This window comes from Pristis pectinata, chromosome 5, assembly GCF_009764475.1.
Source record: "Pristis pectinata isolate sPriPec2 chromosome 5, sPriPec2.1.pri, whole genome shotgun sequence".
Classification (NCBI taxonomy): domain Eukaryota; kingdom Metazoa; phylum Chordata; class Chondrichthyes; order Rhinopristiformes; family Pristidae; genus Pristis; species Pristis pectinata.
In genome coordinates this window covers 83,447,668-83,465,340 of record NC_067409.1, presented here as the reverse complement: position 1 = coordinate 83,465,340, position 17,673 = coordinate 83,447,668, and the positions used below count along the sequence as shown (strand labels likewise).

Sequence of the window (17,673 nt, the reverse complement as noted above, 5' to 3'; positions counted from 1 at the left end):
GGTTTCAGGTTTGGAAGCAGACTTTATGGTATTATCTTTTTCCCCTTGTAAAGGCAGTAGGGCTGTTCTAACAGTAAATCAAGTTTTTTTTTTAACCCAAGGGTGGTGTTTATATAAAGCAACTTGGTGTCTACAGCCAAACAGGGCACATGGGGGACTTGGATCACATCCTGAGAGGATGGAAAATGGAAAACAGTCAAGCACAACTGCTGGTCAACAAGTTTGTTTTGGCATCTGTTTTTCTAAAGGTTTCTCTTTTAGAACAGGCATGTTCACACATGCATGTGTGTTTGTGTGATATTCACATTTATATATGCATCAGTGTGCTATGCATTACAAATTAGGTTTCACTCAGGAACTTTCTACACTAAACACGAATAAACATGATGTCATACCTCCAAGCACATAGTAATAGCCCCGAAACATCAGGGATGCTTATACTCCATTGTGAAAAACATTACTGGATACTAAAGTGAGAATAATAAATTCAAGAGGAAAAAATGTATAGATCAATGGAGCTTCAAAACCATCTTTTAGCAGTGGGTATAAGACTTCTGATTTGTCTTCCAGACAGTGGTCTTGGGCGTAATTGTTAATTAATATGCCACTGAAGAAACACTGCAACAACAAATACAAAGGCTTATTAAAAAGCAAACATTTTACAACTTAAAGAACCATAACTTATCAATAATGTACTTTCAATATTGTGTGATTGTGACTACAGTGATACTAAAACCTACATGTTTGCCATTTCACACAGTGAAGGCTATAGATGCTGCACTAGAGCTCTGATAAAAGGTTATCAACCTGAAACATAACTGTTTCTCTCTGCACAGATGATGCCTGACCTGCCTATCTCTTGTCCACTGTTAAAACTGGAAGTAAGCAGATTCAAGGTTGGGTTCAGTTCCAATTCCTTTATTTAAAAACAAGTCAGTCTCACATGACCCCCAACCATCTAATTTGGGGATTTAGATTCTGCCCAGACTCCTTGGGTAGATAAGTGATAGGAATGGTGAGAGTGATAATCCATGGTTCAAGTCAGATATCATTCATACCAAGAAACTGCCTTCTTCGAGTCAGATACAAATGAGAATTGCTGTACCATCACTGCTAGTGTCTTGACAGTTAATGTGCCAACAATGTCAAGGGAAGCTGGAATGGTTCCCAGAAATAAGTAACATGCTGAGGTTTGCACCAGGCACTGCTAGATCATACATCTGCAAGTATCTGCATGTAGGTAATAGATGTGCCAAACAACAAAGTTACTATATGTTGTGTGGATTTTCCTGTTTCTGGTTAGTATTTTGTTTAACCAAAGATTTGTAATGCTTTGACTCACATGCGTCAAGGAGATTTAAATTGTTGTATCTGTTTGTAATTAGAAACCAATGTTTAAAGAAAACTGGCCCAGAATTTCTTGGAGCCTGGTATCTGGTGTGTCATTGAATTAGAGTTTTAACTTCATCCTTTAGCTCCAGTTAATTTTGTCATACACTTTGCCAGAAATAAGAATTGATGATGTCCATGCAGTTTCCAAGTCCTCCTGAATGCTGGGATCAATAGTCGATCTCCTCAGCCCTTGAGATTTAAGATAAGGCAAATGATAGAGAAAGGGGAATTACAATCAAACTAGAAAGAGAAGTATGGAGGAAAGAGACTGGATTGAGAGAGAGAAAAATGAGAAGTTTTTTTAAAAATACTGCATTTTGAAAGCCTAATGGAAGCATGCCCTACCTGTAACTACCCTTCTTCTGTACCTCTCAGGTTAAGTATCATAAATCACTTTATTAGCAAGATCTTGATGAAATGAAATATCAGTGCTGACTTTCTGGTGCAAGGCAGCATGTGTGGTACAAATCCAACAAACTCTCAACATTCATGGGGTGGTTGATAGGTGAGCTCAGGAGTTTGAGAAAGGCTCAGGTAAAATAGTGTAAATCTTCCACATTAGTAAAACAAAAGAGCTGGTCATTGACTTCAGGAAGGGCAGTGGTGCACATACACCCATCTACATCAACGTTGCTGAGGTCGAGACGGTTGAGAGCTTCAAGTTCCTAGGACTGAACATAACCAATAGCCTGTCCTGGTCCAACCACATAGACAACACAGCCAAGAAAGCTCACCAGTGCCTCTACTTCCTCAAGAGGCTAAAGAAATTTGGCATGGCCCTGTTGACCCTCACCAATTTTTAATCAATGTACCATAGAAAGCATCCTATCTGGATGCATCACAGCTTGGTATGACAACTGCTCTGTCCAGGACTGCAAGTCTGGATCCACAACCATAGAGAGTTGTGGACACAGCCCAGCACATTATGGAAACCAGCCCCTCCTCCATGGACTCTTGTCTATACTTCTCACTGCCTCAGTAAAGTAGCCAAGATAATCAAAGACCTCACCTACCCAGGACATTCTCTCTTCTCCCCTCTCTCATCAAGCAGAAGATACAAAAGCCTGAAAGCATGTACCACCAGGCTCAAGGACAGCTTCTATCCTGCTATTTATACGACTATTGAATGGTTCCCTAGTACAATAAAATGGACTCTTGACCTTACAATCTACCTTGTTATGACCTTGCACTTCACTTTCTCTGGTGCTGTGACACTTTATTCTGCATTGCTTTACACTGTACCTTGGTACAAGTAACAATAATAAACCAATTCCACTCCATAATTCCTCACACGTTATGGATTTGTCCACTGCTGTAATCATCTTGTGTCTGGGTCAGGAGGTCATCATTTCAAGTCCTACTCTTAAACCATGTGGACAGAGAGTGTAGGACCATTGAAAGTGCCTCCTTTCAAATGAGACACGAAGCCTAAGCCTCATCCACCTCTTCTGCTGAGCACAAAAGATCCCATATCTCAACTCTCCCTTCTGTTTTAACTGATATTTATCCTTCAAATAACATTACTGAAAAAAATAGCCCAATGTTATTAACGGATGTGGGTAAAGAAGACAAATCAGTCAAGATCTTACTGAATGGCAGAATAGACCCGAGGGACCAAATAGCCTATTCCTTCCTGTAAGTTCTTAAAAATAGATTTATTAGTCATTATCACATCACTCTTTGTGGGGTCTTACCGTGTATATTTTGGCTGCTCACTTCCTAAGTTACAGCTGTGATTATCACTTTAAAGCTTAATTCAGTATAAAGCACACTGAGGTAGTGCTGCAACGTGAAAAGTGCTTTCTGCCTGAGAAACAAAATGAAAAACCACTTTGGTCCTTTGGCCTCCACCACTTTGTGCTATTACAGCGCCAGCGACCCAGGTTCAATTCTGGCCGCTGTCTGTAAGGAGTTCGTACGTTTTCCCGTGTCTGCGTGGGTTTCCTCCGGGTGCTCCGGTTTCCTCCCCCATTCCAAAGATGTACGGGTTAGGAAGTTGTGGGCATGCTATGTTGGTGCCGGAAGCGTGGCGACACTTGCAGGCTGCCCCCAGAACACTATGCAAAAAACGCATTTCACTGTGTGTTTCGATGTACATGTGACTAATAAAGATATATCTTAGATAATTATAAGATAACAATGATACTACAGTGATACTGTATGGATTACAAAATGCATAAAAATGAATTGGCCTCAAGTTCAGCACATGGTAGGTTTAAGCAAATAACCGTACACATATACCAAAAACAACCTTTGTAGCAAAAAGACACTAGATGTGAGAAATCTGAAGTAAACTCTTGGTCTGCATCCTATCACTGACTTTCTCTTTGTACTCTCCACCCCTCGCTTCTCTACAGCTTAAAGCAGTTTGATTTATAACTTGTTCCAGTTTTAATGAAAGGTCATCAGTTTGAAACATTAACTCTGTGTTTCTCTCTACAAATGCTGCCTAACCTACTGAGTATTTTTAGCATTTTCTGGTTTGGTTTTTTTAAACTCTCTTTTTATGTAAAGCCATAATTTTGAATTAAAAAAAATTACATTTTCAGTTACTAAATTTACTTTAATCTAGTAGCAATGGTACTTAATTTGCTGTAATTTTATAGAGTGTGGGTTGAAGCAACCAAGGACGAAAGTCCCTCACCACGAACTCTTAAATGAGGGATATATTTCATTATAGAGAAGGAAAGTTACATGCCAATACTGCATTCACAATAGAATGAAGCACCTCAGCAGAAATTGCAGTAAAAGTTAGGTATCTTTTAATCCTTTAAAAGCAATTCCTAATGATAACAACCTCTTAGTATCAGTGAATTGTTTTGTTTCAGATATACATGTGCCACATACAATGCATTATCTGATTACAGTGACATTATGCATTATCACATTACACTATGTCCACTGTTGTCTCTTGTCTACTGAACTGTGTTCCCTGAGATCTAATGTGCCTTTTAAGTCTTAAGTGTGGGGTTGTGAACCTCAAGTTAATTGGTACTGAGCATTCAGCTTTTAAATAAGTTTTTGTTGCTTAAAAACCTCATTATACTTTGGAAAAAAGGACTGTTATTAAGTAAAATTGGCACTTGTATATTTCAAAAGGAACAGATGAAATGTGTTTTAGGAAATTGTTTAGTGGAGAATATTATCTTCCCTTGTTTCCTTTCCTCCCCCACCCACCAGTGAGCACAAGCTCATACTTGCCCAGTTCCACCCACTCATCTAGATTACAGAAAGTCCAGAATTATTGCCTTGTACCCAACTGCACAAAAAATGCATTTTCCAATCCCTTCATTAAGTAGTAACAACAGAACTGATTAGCAGTTACACCAGCAGCTTGGAAAGGAAAGAAAGGAGGAGATGCAAGGGACTGCAGATTCTGGAGTCTGGGGCAACCACACAGAAAGCTGGAGGAATTCAACAGGTCAGGCAGAATCTATGGAGGGAAATGGACAGTCGATGTTTCAGGTTAAGACTCTTCACCTAGACTGAAAGATAGCGGAGAGGTTGCCAGTATAAAGAGGCCAGGAAAGAAAGGTAATCTCACCTTTGACAAACTCTGGGTGTTGTGAAGTACTTTACAACCAATAAATTGCCATAGAAACGCAGTTATTGTTGTGTTATTAGAACCAGAAGGAAGAATGTACTGTTGAAAGCAACAATCACTGCACCAGCACTTTGCTTGTAGCACCTTTGTTCCTTTGATGTCACAATTAAGAGCTTTTTTAATCTATAAAAGCTCTGTCCTTTTGCAAAGTGCTTGGCAAACACTTACACAATAGACAAAAGATGCATTTTTGTGGGGTAAAATGCCCCCAGGAGTTTCACAGAAGTGTTATGAAACAAAATTGGACACCAAACTTTAGGGGATTATTAAGCAGTTTAATCAAAGAGGTAATTTTAAAGGAGTTTCTCAAAGGTAAGAGATAAAATGGTGGTGAAGTTTAGAAAGGAAACTTGAATCAAAGGCTCAGCCAGCTGAAAACATGGTTGCCAACGGTGAAGTGATTAACATTAAGGACATACTTGGGCAGAGATCCCATTGGTTTGTAGGTTTGGATGAGATCATGAAGAGATACGAGATCCAATATGAGAAAATTTTTTTAAGAGGCTTGTTGAAAAGCAAACATGAGGGAAAATACAGATGCAGACTCAAAAGGTGGACCTGTCCCACTTTGTTCTAACAAAGATCCATCAGCGCCATCTGCTGGTATTGAAGCTCTGGGGCCAGTGAACCAAGACCAGTCAGATTGCTCAAGGCAAAGGGTTGGAAAGTATTGGTGTACCCTATAAACCCAATAAAGTGACAAACCTAATCTGACTAAGCCTGTTTAAACTATATGGGATGATCTCTGGAAGTCCCCAAACCTCCCATAAATTTCTGAAAGGCCCCAACTTTTCCTTTAAGTCACCCAGCTTTCAACTGATTCTTCTAAAGCCATGTAGGTCGTTTCTTTATCATTAGGCACTGTATTAATAGCTGAAATAAAGACTTGTACTTCCTGGTGCTGAAGTGGGGGCATGGTGAAACTGGAGTGAGATGGAGCAGAGGTGAGGTGGTAGAGTGAGGTGAGGGGGGGGGACAAGTGATGTTGAAGGGGTAGAGGGAAAGGGAGATCAAGTGGAAGAGAGGTGTGGTAGCTGGAAGGAGAGTTGAGGTGGAGGTGGGATGGTGGAGGGGGAAGAGAAAATGAGGACTTGGCGATCGTCAAAGGGGATGATGAAGAGGCAGAAGGAAAGGCAGTTAGGTGGAAGAGATGAAGGCAAGGTAAAGGGGAGGGGACTGAGGGGAGGTGATAGTGGGGTTGGGGTAGTGAGGTGGGGTGGAGGAGATGATTTGAAGGGGCAGAGTGAAAAGGAGATTGGATGGAAGGGGGCTTGAGGAAGGGGGTTGGGTGGGGTGGAGACAGGGGAGGTATGAATGTTGGGGAGAGTGGAGAGCTGAGGTAATAGTGGGGTTAGGTGGAAAGTAGGGATGAGGTGGAAGGCTGTGAGATGGAGAGGGTGAGAATGAGGGGGCTGAAATGTAAAATGGGTGGGGTGGTTAGTCGGAACAGGGTTGCAGTGGAGGGTGGATGAGATGCATTCAACATGCCTTTACAGGATTTGCCATTCACATGGCTTTAACCTTCTCTTTCTAGGTCTGTAGTGTGTTTTATCTATAATTCTAAACATTAAAAAGGGTCCAGCTGGAATATATATATCAACGAGAAAACATTTTCATTATCATCTGTTACAATTTTGACTTGCAGATCATAACAGCTACATTGTTGGGCCGCTTTTGACCACCATTACAGGTCCCTCGTGACTAAGGTTGTTCTCTCAGACTTTTTGATATATTGGTTGATCCCTGGGTAAGTAACATGTGACCTCCACATGGTAATATTTGTAAGAGCCTAAACACATGCAGCGGTATTCAGTGAGATATAATATATTAGCTGGGTACACATGTAGTAGCAGATCTTCACAACACTTGTGAGACCTGCTTCATCATTACTTAGAGGTCCTGCCTTTGCAGGACCAATGCTGTGCAGCCTGGTGCGAGGGTCTCATTATAACTGGGTTTTCCTTAAGTAAAATACTTAACTGTGTGGCAGGTCACCTATGATGCCTTTGGTCTCATAGTTTATAGAACTTTGCAATGATGAATCCTTGACAAAACTTTGTTGGCCCACTGGACTTTCCATGCTGCCAGTTTAAGCATGTTAGGTGTCTAAGCATAAATTTTTAACATCTTGTGCGTTCTCTTTGAGCTACTCATCGTAGTCTCCTGAAGATTCATTTCTAGAGTCTCCTGGGAAATCCTGAAAGACTGACAACAATTAGCTCATGTTTAGCTGGATTCCTCTTCTTTTGTTTCTAACTGATAATATTTAAATAGATAACTTGCACTAGAGAAAGGAGGAAAAAATGCAATTCACTCAAAATAATGTAGGTAATTTTGGCCATGAGCTGTATCAGTGCCACCTATTAAATACATGTCCTGATGTTTATTCCTATTATGTTCAAAGGAAATGAAGATCAGTGAAGATGAATAATAGGCAATTAATCTGATATGATCCATTTTATACTACCTACTGCTTAATTGCACTCTGTTCTCACTATGATGATGTCACATGGAGTCACTTCAAGAATGTATTCTGAAACCTCTTTTGCAAAGAAGTCGATCAAGTTTTCTGAAGATGCTGCCACTTTAACAGGCCAATCTCACATGAAATTATGTCAACCTTGGTATTTTTTGATATATATGAAATTATGTCTAAATATCACCAAGGTCTAGGAGACCTGATTATTCATTACCACTCACCCCGTGAAGTTTCTTCCAGAAATTCTGATCCTCGGGCACACCTCTAAGACTAGGTGGTATGTACCAAAAGCAGACGTTTGTGTACTCCGGCTAAAGATACAACAGGATATATGTGAAGTGAGTACTTTGTTCAACAACAAAATATAATAACATATAAAAACATAATTCAAGAAGCTTTTGAAATCACACATATGGGTCTTCAAATTATAAGATTATTCCAAACCTTATGAATAAGGAGTATTTGGAAACAGAAAAAGGCTTCAATGTTCCATGGGCAAAAGCTGCTGGCCTGTGTGATATTATGGGATAGAAAAGATATTTATGGCCATGGAATTAGATGGAAGAAACATCCTTTCCAATTACAGGAACATACATTTTACCTTGTTAAAAATTCCCTCTTCCTAAAGGGGCTATTAAAATGGATGTGATTTATACTCTTAAAAATTGAGATGGTCATCTTAACTTATCCAGCTGGCATCAATGGAAAGTGAAGTTAGGAGGGTGTTTCATAGGCAACTAATCCAATCCTATGTTTCCCACTGAATGGTTCAACTTAAAATGTCCCCCTAACAGTTTGAACAAGCATTAAGACACCATGGCTAAACCTAAATGGTGCAGTCAAGGTTCTCTGACCCTGCCAAGCAATCACACACCAAAACCCAATCCTGTTACTAGTAATAGTCACTAGAAGGTGCTCAGGAGCAAAGGGCTGCTTTAATTTAGTTCTCCTGCCCCTACACCTCCTCACCCTGGCTCCCTAAGCCTTTAGTGAGCCAATGGTTCTCCTCTATTTCAGGTTGGCTTCTGATGATACCCATTTCTGTGGTTGTTGGCTCTACTCAAGGTTAGAACAATAATCGTAGGATAGCACAGTGGTGCAGCAAGTAAGAGGTGTTGCTGCACAGCTCCAGTGGCCTAGGTTCAATCCTGACCTCGTGTCCTGTCTGTGCGGAATTTGTTTGTTTTCCCTGTGACTGCATGGATTCCCTTCCCCCATGTGCTCCAGTTTCCTCCCACATCACCAATACAGAGAATGGTAGGTTAAATTTACTGCAAATTTCCCCTAGAATGTACGAGAGTGGTAGAAATTGGGGTGGGGAGTTGGGAAGAGCTGATGAAAAATTATTGGGGAGGTGAGATTTCTCTGAAAGCTGGCATAGACGCGATGGGCTGAATGACCTCCTAGGTGATCAGGAAATATAGAAATAGTTATTCCCCCGCAGACATAAATTAATAATAATTGCACAGTGATGATCTCCACAGGAGAAATCAAAGTTGAGGATTAGAGTAACAATACCTACCTCCAAAATCAACCTGAATTCATTCCTCTTCTTAATTTCATCAGCCAAATATCTGCAATGAGAATCAAATGATGTTATTTTCCAAGGTTACCATGGAATGACTATTAACATAGTGACACTTCCAAATGCAGTCTAATAGTAAACTCAACCAGTCCAGTACCAGATCTAAACTGGTCTTTATTAATGGAATCTCCTGTACTCATTTTGCAAGCCAGAAATACTTAAGCACTAAATGGCAGCCTACAAGTTCCAATCCATTCTGATCTGGTGCAAATCATTCCTTAGCCCTATCTTTACAGGCTCATAAGTGGTACTTAAAAAGATTTATTGCAAACAGTGTGATAACTATTACCTTTTAGATTAAAAGGACACAGAAGTATATGCACTTTAGAGATTTAGACTACCAGCTTCATGCACGTGAAGGTCTTATGTAATTCCCAACACCCAAAGGTGAATATGAAAACTAACAATTGCTTTCAATGACCTTGAGGATGCAGACCCAATTTATAAAATGAATCTGCCTTGCCCACTCCATTACTGTATTCAACTCTATCACACCATCGCTTGCAGAGCTCTTTTCAAGTTGTCCTAGTTGCCACTTAAAAAAATAAATGACAGGCTGGAAAAATGTTATTGTGACATTTGTATAACACATAGTGATGCCCATGCAAGAATATTGTTTGATATTAAGAAAGGAAGTGACTTGCTTTTACATAGCATGTTTCACAGGAGATCACAAAACTCTTTCTAATTAATTATGTATTTTTTTTTAAGGGGGTCACTGCTATAGAGCAGTACCAATTTACATACAGCTGGGTCTTATACACAGTAGTAGTGACAAGATATTGGTTGAAGGAAACACAATGGCGAGGACACCAAAGAGAACGTTGTTGCTCTCTTCATAATAGCACCAGGAATTGTTTGCACTAGCTGAAAGAGCAAAGGTCCTGTTTGTATCTTATCAAAAAGACAGCACTTTCATCATGGCACCACTGTAGCTTCAGTCTATTATATTCAAGTCAGCAAACAAATGGTTGAGTCCATAACCTTCCAACTCCCACTGAGAGGACCTTTTGGTTGCTGCATGCCACGCTCTTTTCACAACTCATGGTAATCACCTTCTAGGAACATGTGCCGCTCTTGTCATTCATCACTAAAACTTCTGCACCTTTACACTCCAGCCACCTTGAAATAAGGGCCAACATTTCCATTAGCCTTCCCTATTACCTGCTGCACATGCACTAGCTTGGTGCTGCAACTTTCTGCAATTTTTTTTCATTTAAATAATATTTTGTTCTTTCTTCCATAATAAAGAATTTCATATTTTTCCAGATTATGCTCCATATGCCAACCTCTTACTCACTTATTTAACCCATTAATACCTCTAAATTCTTTGTATCCTCATTATAACTTGACTTCTCACTTATTTTTGTGTCATCCACAAATCCGGCTACTATACGTTTACTTCCTTCCTCTTTAAAAGATGTTGCTAACAGTTGTTGTTCTAGCACTGATCACTTGGGTAGCTCACTGGTCAGTGGCTGCCAACCTGAAAATGACTGCGTTATCCCTATATACTGCTAGTCAATCATCTATCCATGTCAATATATTACCTCCAACACCATGGGCTCTTACCTTCTGACACAGCCTTTTGGAAGGCACTTTCTGTTAGTGCAAATACAATCTGCCAGTTCCCCTTTATCCACTCTTGTCAAGACATCCTCAAAAACTAATACATTTGCTTGACATGATTTTTCCTCCATGAAACAATACTAACTCTACTTGATTAGATTACAATCTTCTAAGTGTGCTGCTATTAGTTCCTTAATAATTGATTCCAACATTCTTCCAACTACAGATGGTAAATTAATTAGCCTAGAGTTACCCACTTTTTATCTCCCTCTGTTTTTGAATGAGGTGTCATGTTAGCAGTTTTCCAGTCAAAGGATTTTTAGAAGATTATAACTAATGCATCCAATATCTTGGTAGCCATTTCCTTCATGATCCCAGGATGCAAGCTGTCCTGGCTAGGGAACTTATTAGCTCCATTAATTTGACTAATACCATTTCTCAAGCGATGGCAATCATCCACTCCTGATGGTCCTCCACTAGTCGTGAAGTCTTCACTAGATGTAAATATAGGCCAATTAGTCTAATGTTCACTAGTCTTGAAAATTAGACTAATTGGCCTATACTTGCATCAGTGTTCTCTCCCTGGCCAACATCCCCAGCACAGGTCCTAATTATACTCACCTTATTCCAATGTGTAGGTCACCATTTTCACATGCCTGACACCAGATTTCGAAAATAGACATTCTACCACACACTGCGTTATGGCATGAGATTATCAGGTGGACAGAGTAAATAATTCAAAAGTTCTCAAAGCTTTACTATAAAAGTGTAACACTTCCACTGACTTGCGAGAATGCCATGACCACTCAAAACAGAGGAGGAGCATTCAGGATGACCTTGAGAGTTATGGATCCTTCATTGAGAGTCCACAGATCCCAAAGCAAAGTAATAGCAGCACTGGAGAATTACACCAAAACTAAAAGACCACAGTATTATGGAAGGTCCAAAAATATTGGAGGTTCACAGCAGTCCAGGAGGACTGAGTAATACTGAAGGCCACAGCAGTGCTTGAAATCCACTTCAATACAGGAGGACCAAATCAATAAAATGGACAAGAAGAGTACTGGATAATGACAGCAATGCTAGAGGACCACCGGAAGACCATAGCAGAGGCTATGGAGAATCACAGCAATCCTGGAAGACCATTGCAGTGCTAGGAGCCCAAGTAATAAAGCAGGACCACAATAATACTACAGAACTTCAAAAATGCTTTAGTATCAGTTGTGAGCTTCTGAGTACACATCACTGAAATGTAATTTCTATGGGCTTTTCAGACCAAATGCAAAGATATTAATCCCCTTCATTCAGTATTTGTTTTTTTTAAACCAGATCTCTTTGTTTTAGTCTTCTTGCTTTTTTTAAAAAAAGCTTTCTCATCTTGCATCATCATCTTGTCCCTCCCTATATTTGACATCCATTATATGCACATTCCCCTCTTTAACTTGAACACCAATGTTTGTTTTCATCCTCTGGTAAATAATCACCATTGATGTTTTGGAAAGTGCTCATCTGTTTCAATGCCCAACTGAGTTCCAATTACAAATGTGTTTTTAACCCCATCTTGAATGCACTGATTGAAAAGAAAGTTGAGAAAAAAAATCATTATTAACTGAATCAGGAATTGCAAGAGGAGGAAAAATCTACGGGGCTGTGAGAAAAGAGCAGAGGTGTGTGACTAACCAAATAGCTTTTTCAAAGTGCTGACACAAAGGGAAAAACAGTCTTCTGTACTTTCATGATTCTACAAGTACAGTTTTAGTGTCATATTCAGCAAAGCTACACATTTTGTATATTAATACATTTATCTATAAACATGGTTCAAATGATAGCTCTGACAGGGGTCTTCCAATTGAAATATTAACTGTTTCTCCTTCCACAGGTGTTGCCAAACCTTCTGAGTGTTTCAAGCATTTTTTGTTTCAGATTTTCAGCATTTGGCAGTTGTTCAAAGGATATACATAATCCAAAAAGGGCAGGATTAGAAAGCACTAGACTAAACTGAAAGGTACCTTATCCCATTGTTCCACACCTCCTAAATCAGCACTGACACAATGGGCAGAAAGATTACCTTCTGTGCTGTATGATTCTGTGTACAGTTATGCTTTGCATACAAGATCTTTGAAGTTTGGCAGAGTGCCACATATGGACATGAATCCATAATGCAATTCTTTCTCGATCACACTTGTTGTCCAGGTTCAGCTACCATGGCTAATGTCTTACCTGGCAGATGCAAAAGCACGATTGACCCTTTCCTCCAGTCCACTTGATCCAACAGCCTTCCATGTTAACCAGAATTTGAAAGAATCAGCCCTCCGGCTGCACTGGATCGACTTGTCACCTTTATCATAATCAATGTTGTAAAACTTATCCTGTTGGAATAGGTACATGGCCTGGGCACAGTGGCATTTGTCTATCAAGCCCTGTAAAGGAGAACAGAACTATTGGTTATGTTACTGAATAGTTCAGTGCACCTGAAAATACTCCAGCATTTTACAAACTCAGAAGTTTGCTGGTGTTCTGCTGGCACACTAGGTTGGACATCCTCCCAACTGAAATTTCTCTAGCAAAATCCCCAAATGTATACTTGCATCTAGGGTACGAATCCTTCTAGCTCCTCCCTAGTTCTATTTGGTTTTCCTAATCTACTCACTGACCAGCAGAGTAGATAATACCCCATCAACCCTTTGCCAATGTTGTTCTAAAGAAGTACCTGCCAGCCCCAGCAGTGAATTTCCAGCAAAACACAAACAGAGATTCTAGAAGTAAGTTTTTATTCTATTTTAATTTCAAACAAAATGTTCCATCTATATCATCATTATTGTCTTCTTATTGCCCTAAGTTATTGATTTTAATGCAAGCAACTTGAATTAGTTCTCTAAACATTGCAATGCTAAACAATAGACAGAGGCCAATAGGATGGATCAGTACCTGTGCTGAATTAATTAATCTCAGTGGAGGCCAGAATAGAGACATTGACAATAACTTCCAACAAATATGCTTAGAGTTACAGAGAACAAAGCCCAAGAGAGTTCTCACTTGTGATCACTTGAGACTGACTGTTATTTGTAACTGGCTGTTATACGAGGGAAGAATCAGGTTGATGAAGTACACCTAACCCATCTGGAATTAGCCATGATGAGAACAATAGATTACTGGGCTTGAATGTATGACCCCAGGAGTGATTGTAAAAGAACAAAAGGAAAGAATGAACATGAAGACCACAACAATTATACGTCCGCGAAAATGGAACACTTTCTTTAACTACTAACTTGCAAAATGTGGCTAAACTCTTTCTGATTTACCTCATTCTCTGTGTGATCGTAGCTGAATGAGCTTGGTATAAGTTCAAGATGTAGTATTGTTGCTTCAAATGTCAACCTATTGTCCTTACAGAGATCAAAAGGCACCTGCCTGAATTTACTCCTCTGTGGCACTGCTGGTTCAAGCTAGCATTATGGTTCATGATTAAATTTTCATGATCAAATAACATTAGCAGTAATGTTATGATTTAAATTCAACTAATGTCTATGTATTCACTGACTCAATCTTGTCTAATTTATCGTTTGGATAATATTGACATGCTTGAATTTTGCACTGCAGATAATTTTGGTGTGCTAAAATGTGGCTATACTTCATGCCAACATTTCATTTAGATATCATGCATATTCTCATGCAATTAGCCAAAATCCCTTCCTTCCTTCCTAGCACAAGGAGTGACCAAACTCGACCTATTGAACCCTGTATGTGTATTGAACTTCACACTTGCTCATTTTCAGGGGGGTGGGGGGAGGGGAAATGACAGGAAACCTGGAGTTACCGGTACCAGAATTTCCCAGCATCTGGAAATGACCAAAAGAGGGAAACCCTAAACACCTAGTGAGCAGTGATTCAGCTCCACAATTTGTTGTCGCGCAGTAAACTGTAACATCACTTTACCTTTAGGGTAATACAATAGCTGATAAAATACCAAATCTAATGGGGGGAAAAAAAAAACAACTTATTGACTTGCCTGTTTTCACTGTGTTTGCTTGACCACCCCTGGTGGGAGTACCCTGAATGTGACATTAGTTCATTTTCACAAAACTGTTTGATTTGTAATGGCTGTGGGTCCCCAGTGACTAAGCATTTAATATACATCTGTTTCATACAACTATGTGAAAATGAATAAAATCTGAACTATGAATCTCTACTTGTTTCTCATGAAAGAAAGCTAATGCTTTCCAAAAAAAAAATTGACAACTAAAGGCATATGTCAGCTCATTCAAAATTCCCTTTGGGCTGCACTGAGTTTCAGATGTTTTCGTTCAACCTCTGACTGATGCAAATGGTAAAGAATACTTACTGTATTGTCCTTCAGAAGAAACGCACAGCACTGGATACCAGCCATCAGCATCTTGTGTGGATTCCATGCAACTGAATCAGCCCTAAAGAGTGAAGATAAAGAAAGTGTTCCATCAGATGATCAAAGTACCACTCCCACAATGCACAGCCTAGAGTGGGCCAGAACCCTCTTAAAATATTAGTCACTAGCTCACTCTTCCAGCAATTCTTTAATGTTAAACTTCTCACTGTTATTTTCAAATTCCCTTCAGCGTTATCCCTTCTTGTCTCTGCAATATTCTCCAATCCTACAATCACTTGTGTCTGTGTTCTCACAATTTAACTATCCCAAGTTTAACCATCTATCATTGTGACCAAGCCTCCAGCTCCGTAACTCCGCTTCCCTTCTCTGTTTCTCTCAACTTTGTTATTCCTTATGTAGATTGGTGTTGTATTTCTATTTGATGATGCTCGTTTCAAGTATCTTGTGATGCAAGGATATTTTAATAAATTCAAATTGGTGCTATAAGAGGAAGCAAAAGTTGGTCAGATTTAGTGCAAGCGAGATGGTTTTAGTACGAAAAGTTGAAAGTAGCCAGGGTATTATCCAGATGATGAGCAGGAGTATGGACTTAAACAGGCAGCTGATGCAGGGTCTCAATCCAAAATGTCAACTATCTCTTTCTCTCCACAGATGCTGCCTGACCCACTGAGTTCCTCCAGCAGCGTGTTTTTTCGCTCCAGATCCCAGCATCTGCAATCCATTTGATGATGGTGTATCTGTGGGGCAGTTGGAGGGCTGGGTGAAGTTGAGAGAGGAGGTCAAGGCTAGAAGATCAACAGAAGTGAGGGAGGGTGAACATGTAAAGCTGTTAAGGATGAAGATTTACCGAAGAGGCCTTGGTGGCTTGGAGGGCAAAGATGTCATAACTTGATGGTGGTCAGATGAGGAAAATCTTAGAAAACAATTAAATAGAAGGAACAGGAATAGAAAAAGGCCCGAATGGCTCCAGCCTATTTTGTCATTCAGTAATGTACCGCTGGACTTCCAATGCACCTCCACTTTCCATTCATATTGTTATATGCCTTGAACCCCTTAGTATCCAAATGATATTGAATAGACTTAACAACTAAGAACACACAACAATTAAGAACAGCTAGTTCCCTAGTTCTAGATATCCTCCCTGGAGAAATAGCCTCACAACATTTCCCATGTCAAGTTCTCGAAGAAGTTTTACACCTTTTATTTTACTGAACTTCTGAGAATATAGGGCCTTACTATTCTATCCCTCCACAATCAATGAAGTGAATGTTGGTTGTAATCTACAATTCCTCTTGACAATACACTGCCATTTTCAACCAACAAATAAAATGTTCTGTCCACCCATCAAAGAGTATGGAGATAAAGTGGAAAGAAGCAGACAAGTGGATTCCAGCTCAATAAAATTCTAATACCATATATTCAATTGACAAACATAGCAAATGTATAATATGTAGGATGAAAAGTCATTGACTGAAACATTGACTGTTTCTTTATTTAATGCATTTTCTGTTCTTATTAAAGATTTACAGCATCTGCAGTTTTTTTTTGGATTTCTGTGGTAAATATCTATAATAGCTGAGTTTGGAAAAGTAGAGAGGACAAAAGTTAATCATTTGATTCTAGTCAGATCAGCAGTTTCTAAAGCTGACTTTACCAAACACTGTTCCCAATGATTAGCAATTCCTTTTGTGGTACTTTGCAAGAGAAAAATCAAAAGATCATAAAAAGTGAAAGTTGCACTCTTACAGGCAAAATGCCTACAGTGCTGCTTTGCATGATAGAGATCAGTTATAACATTTAGAAGTGATGGAATACCCACTTTGTATTTACCTGTGGATACCATTCAGAAGAGAACGATGTTTTCTGGATATCAGTGCACTGCCTCCCCACGATGCCTTGAGGAAAACAAACGTATATCATATTAAAAAGCAATGTGGACATACACATTATAATGTGAACATTTCCTTATAAGACCTACCCCAGATTACCGATTTACGCCACATTATAAAATATTTAACATTGCCAATGATGCAGAGAGATTAGAAGAGGCTACAGCTTTGAATTAATTCCCACATATCATTTCAGTCTGCATGGGTTTCCTCCGGGTACTCCGGTTTCCTCCCACATTCCAAAGACGTATGGGTTAGGAAGTTGTGGGAATGCTATGTTGGCACCGGAAACATGGCGACACTTGGGGGCTGCCCCCAGAGCACTCTATGCAAAAGATGCATTTCACTGTGTGTTTCAATGTACATGTGACTAATAAAGAAATCTTATCTTATTAACATTTAAAACAAAAATATGTTAATGTTCTTGTGGCTGTTAAAAAATGAACATTTTGGAATGAATCTACCCATTAATGGTGGCATCTGGAATATATATTTTACATTTTTTCTCCTTTAAATATTTGACAAAACATACATACCCGTTGTCAGACTTGCGTGGATTGCAAGATTAATGTATTTTCCACACTAGTCAAATTCTCATTGAAATGTAAAAGTAGGTAACCGAAAGCTCTGGTATCCAAAGTTTTCAATAAAATAAATCCAATTTTAAGAGAAATGTATGGGGCCATCCAATCTCATGAGCACGCCAATGTTTTCACGGTTGGAAAAAGCCACTCTACAAAACCCTTTCCCCTCCATGGCTATGAAATGTATTAATTGACATACTTCTCCTTA

The 17,673-nt window shown here is 39.4% G+C and overlaps 1 protein-coding gene across 1 annotated transcript in view; it reads right to left on the bottom strand.

The window, feature by feature from the left end:
* Positions 1 to 17,673, bottom strand: part of LOC127570567 (acidic amino acid decarboxylase GADL1-like) — a 50,241-nt gene that overhangs the window by 6,567 nt on the left and 26,001 nt on the right. Inside the window, exons 10-14 of the mRNA XM_052016236.1 lie at positions 16,823 to 16,887; positions 14,972 to 15,053; positions 12,850 to 13,049; positions 8,998 to 9,049; positions 7,697 to 7,786 (exon numbers count right to left, since the gene is read on the bottom strand). Of these exons, the coding sequence (XP_051872196.1) occupies positions 7,697 to 7,786; positions 8,998 to 9,049; positions 12,850 to 13,049; positions 14,972 to 15,053; positions 16,823 to 16,887 (489 nt within the window). The remainder of the gene's footprint in view (positions 1 to 7,696; positions 7,787 to 8,997; positions 9,050 to 12,849; positions 13,050 to 14,971; positions 15,054 to 16,822; positions 16,888 to 17,673) is intronic.